This window comes from Solea solea, chromosome 15 (assembly GCF_958295425.1).
Source record: "Solea solea chromosome 15, fSolSol10.1, whole genome shotgun sequence".
Classification (NCBI taxonomy): domain Eukaryota; kingdom Metazoa; phylum Chordata; class Actinopteri; order Pleuronectiformes; family Soleidae; genus Solea; species Solea solea.
Genome location: NC_081148.1, coordinates 9,770,891 through 9,774,393, shown reverse-complemented (window position 1 = coordinate 9,774,393; position 3,503 = coordinate 9,770,891). Strand labels below are relative to the sequence as shown.

Here is a 3,503-nt window from a genome sequence, read left to right as displayed (position 1 = left end):
CAGCTTTTCTCTCCACTTATTTTAACTGTGTTTTAAAAAATAAAAAAACACACCATTAAATCAGTAAATACTTGATGTTATTTCTCACGTAGTTTATATGATATATACATTTTAATTATTTACACAAAATGTCAGTTGTCCGAGTGATTTTCGTTCACTCACTTTTAAAGTGAACAACATATTTGACAATGTCATGTTAAAATCAACTTGTTTTTTTACGAATTTAATCATATTCTTTTATTTCCATATAATAAGTAATGGATTAAAGGGAATTATTGACAAAATAAAAACACGTATTGACGTTTTTATTATAGTTTATGTTGCACAACTCTAAAATATGATTACATTTATGGGGGAAAAAAATATTGTGAATGAAATCAGAAGAAAGATTGACCTTAATCTGATTTCTGTTTTAACAGTTTGTGCCGTTACTAACTATAATATCCATCTGCGTAATAACAAAAACAATGAACCCATGAGTTAAATGTACCTGCAGACCTTAGGAAGTGTGATGCAGATACTGAAACTGATGTATTTAGTGATCAGATATAGCTTCTTTTTTTTTTTAAAGGAAAGACAAAAGTGCGGGTGTGATCGATAATTTCAGTTTTATTGAAATTCCATCCAGGGACGCTGGGCGATAATAAATATTTCATTAGTCATCAACAATGTACAAAAATAAAGACACGGGGTCTCTGAGCATAACAAATTCAATTCAGCAAAAAACAACCATGCTGTGACAACCATGCACAAATAAAATACAGAATTAAAACCTGAAAAGAAGAGCACGAGTGAACAAACAATGACTTACGAAATAAAACAATCATAAAAGAAATACATCTAAAACTTAGATTTCAATACAAATGTCTTGCCGTGGCAGAAACTTTTAGCCCACACATTTATTTTCATACAGAGAACTCAAGTTTAAAAACAAACAAAACATCCTTGGTACAAGGCACAGTGAGCATTCTTCGTTTTCACAAAATGACGATACAAAGAAAGAGTCAAATGAAATGAAAATGTTCATGCAACAGCCTCCGTCATCTGTCACACTGTGGCGCGTGACACACACACACACACACACACAGCAGGCTCGTGGAACCTTGTTGCGATAAACACAGAACTTTGTTTCACCATAAACTGGTGAAACAAAGTCATCAGTCGTCATAGAAGTCCTTGTTACAAGGTAGAAAATAACACTTCGTCTTTTTCTCATTTACGCCACACAAGAAAACAGACTATTACAGCATGCAGCAGTGAGGCTGAATCCCCATCATCATGCCCTCAGTCAGGTGTCTATTTACAAACATGTCAGTCCATGCGCGTCTGTCACAGCAGACAGTCCGGGCATCATTTCATCCCGTCCTTGCCCTCCCCCGTGAGTCTCGTGAGGCCGGTGGAGGTGATGGGGATGTGCGTGGGAGGGGGAACCTGACAGATGGTGCAAGGACACGGCAGTCCGGCCCAGTGCTGGAAGCCGGGACCCAGCTGTAAGGCCGGGGGCGCAGCCGGGGAACCCTTCATCAGGGAGTGTGGTGCCCGGATAGAAGTGAGCCCCGGGAGCGCGCTCGACAGAGTGGAGGATGTGGAGGTGGACAGCGCGCTCCCGAGGAGAGGATGCACCTGGTGCGCTGCTGCTGCTGCGGCAGCGGCGGCGGCGGCTGCAGCGGCGGGGCCCCCGGAGTGTCCACCGGCGCTGGCGGGGTGCGCCACGGTGCCGCAGTGGAAGGCCGAGTGTTGGCCGCCGTAAATCTCCCCCACCAGCCGCTTCATCTCGTCCAAGGAGCTGGTAAGCATCAGGATGTAGTTCCTGGCGAGAAGCAGCGTGGCGATCTTGGACAACTTCCGCACCGAGGGCCCGTGCGCGTAGGGCATCACCTCGCGCAGGCCGTCCATTGCCAGGTTGAGGTCATGCATGCGCTTCCGTTCCCGGCCGTTGATTTTGAGACGGAGCTGGTACATTTCCTCCTCGGTGACTTGTTTCTTCAGTTTGTACTTGTTGCTGCTGCTGCTACTGCTGCTGCTGCTGCTGCTTCCTACTGACTTGGGGTCTAAGGCGAGCAGGTCACTGTTCATCTTCTGACGCAGTTGCTCGCTCTGCGAGGAGGAGGACACGGAGGAGCCTACGTGGAGGTGGTGGAGGTGATGGTGGTGGTGTGGGAGGTGGTCTCGGAGAAACATGCCGTCCATGCCCGGGGAAGAGGCTCTGCTGCTCGGGCTGGAGTCTGAATTCATTTTATGGGTTCTCTTCCAAGGTTGTTGGGTAGGAGGTCGCTTCCTGGCTTCCTCCCTCTCACTCTGACTGTCACTCTCTCTCCTCCTCTGTCTCGTCTCCCTTCTCTCCCCTCACTCTCTCACTTTCTGGCGCGTAAGTCGCTCGAGTCACCTTATGTTGTCCGTATCCCAAGTTCCGTCCTTCAATCACAGTGACCACTTCTTCTCTGCGCCTGCCTCTCTCGCTCTTTCTCTCTCTGTGTGTTTGTGTGTGTGTTTCTGCGGTGAGGAGGACGCTGTTAGAGGGTATTTATACACGCGGACAGACAAAAGCGGCTTTCCTATTCATAACGCCTCGTTAGGAGGATGACGTGCCCGTTAAAAAGGGGGCGGTGTGCTTTGACTGTCCCGGTGACCACGGTGCGCAACCATTCACTGCTATTGTCAAAACACTGCTGGAGGCCACAGCTTCTTCTCTTCTCTTCTCTTCTCTTCTCTTCTCTTCTCTTTTTGTAGTAACACTGAAAAATGTTAATAACGCATTTTATTTTCCCAACAACAGAAACTAGATTTAGCCTGGTGCGCATGCATGCTCAAGTTGAGAAAATCTATCTTTTCTTTCTCTCACGAGATTTTATTTTTACTCGAAAGTCATATAAAATATTTTTTCCTCCAATTTAATTTTTGCAGCAGCTGGGGAAAAAACTTCCGTCTGCTGCGCATTATGTGCGTAAATTACGCACAAGAGCAACACATTAGTGTAAAATGTCTGTTTTTAAAACAAGTTTTGATCTAACGGTCTTGAAAAAAATGCTCCATTCCTCCTCTTCATCTCTCTCTCTCTCTCTCCCTCACACACACACACACACACACACACAGTGGTGTGTATGTCCACTGACACCAGAGGTCCCCGCGCGCGCGCTTCAGCCGCTGCATCACAGTTTCCTGAGGGAATGACGAGGAATGGTGAAGGGGGGAAATTGTTTTACCATTCAACGGCGGCTCCTGTCCTGCTGCAGCAGGGGAGCAGGGCCTCCTCTGGGACAGAGGTAACACACCCGCTCCGGCACTCCGGCACTCTGCTGGCCATATGGCACCATGTGGGCGTCAGAGTTTACCCAGATACCTCATGTCTGCTGGACCCTCGTAAAACTTCTAGTTCTTTCATGGCCTTTTCAAGGGGTCATCACTCATTTCATTCATATTATTATAATGGTTACACACACACACACAGGCTCAAATATAATAGCAACTTGTTTTAATTTTATTTTGTTTATTGCCATTTTTAA

The 3,503-nt window shown here is 46.1% G+C and overlaps 1 protein-coding gene across 1 annotated transcript; it reads right to left on the bottom strand.

Moving 5' to 3' along the window:
* Positions 1–591: 591 nt before the first annotated feature.
* On the bottom strand, positions 592–2,552 carry olig3 (oligodendrocyte transcription factor 3). Its single transcript, XM_058651897.1, has one exon. The coding sequence runs from the start codon at positions 2,233–2,235 to the stop codon at positions 1,351–1,353; it is 885 nt and encodes a 294-aa protein (XP_058507880.1). The 5' UTR covers positions 2,236–2,552; the 3' UTR covers positions 592–1,350.
* Between the last annotated feature and the right edge of the window lie 951 nt (positions 2,553–3,503).

Excerpts from the sequence above, each read along its gene's own strand:
- olig3 (XM_058651897.1), bottom strand. The coding sequence starts at position 2,235 with ATGAATTCAGACTCCAGCCCGAGCAGCAGAGCCTCTTCCCCGGGCATG.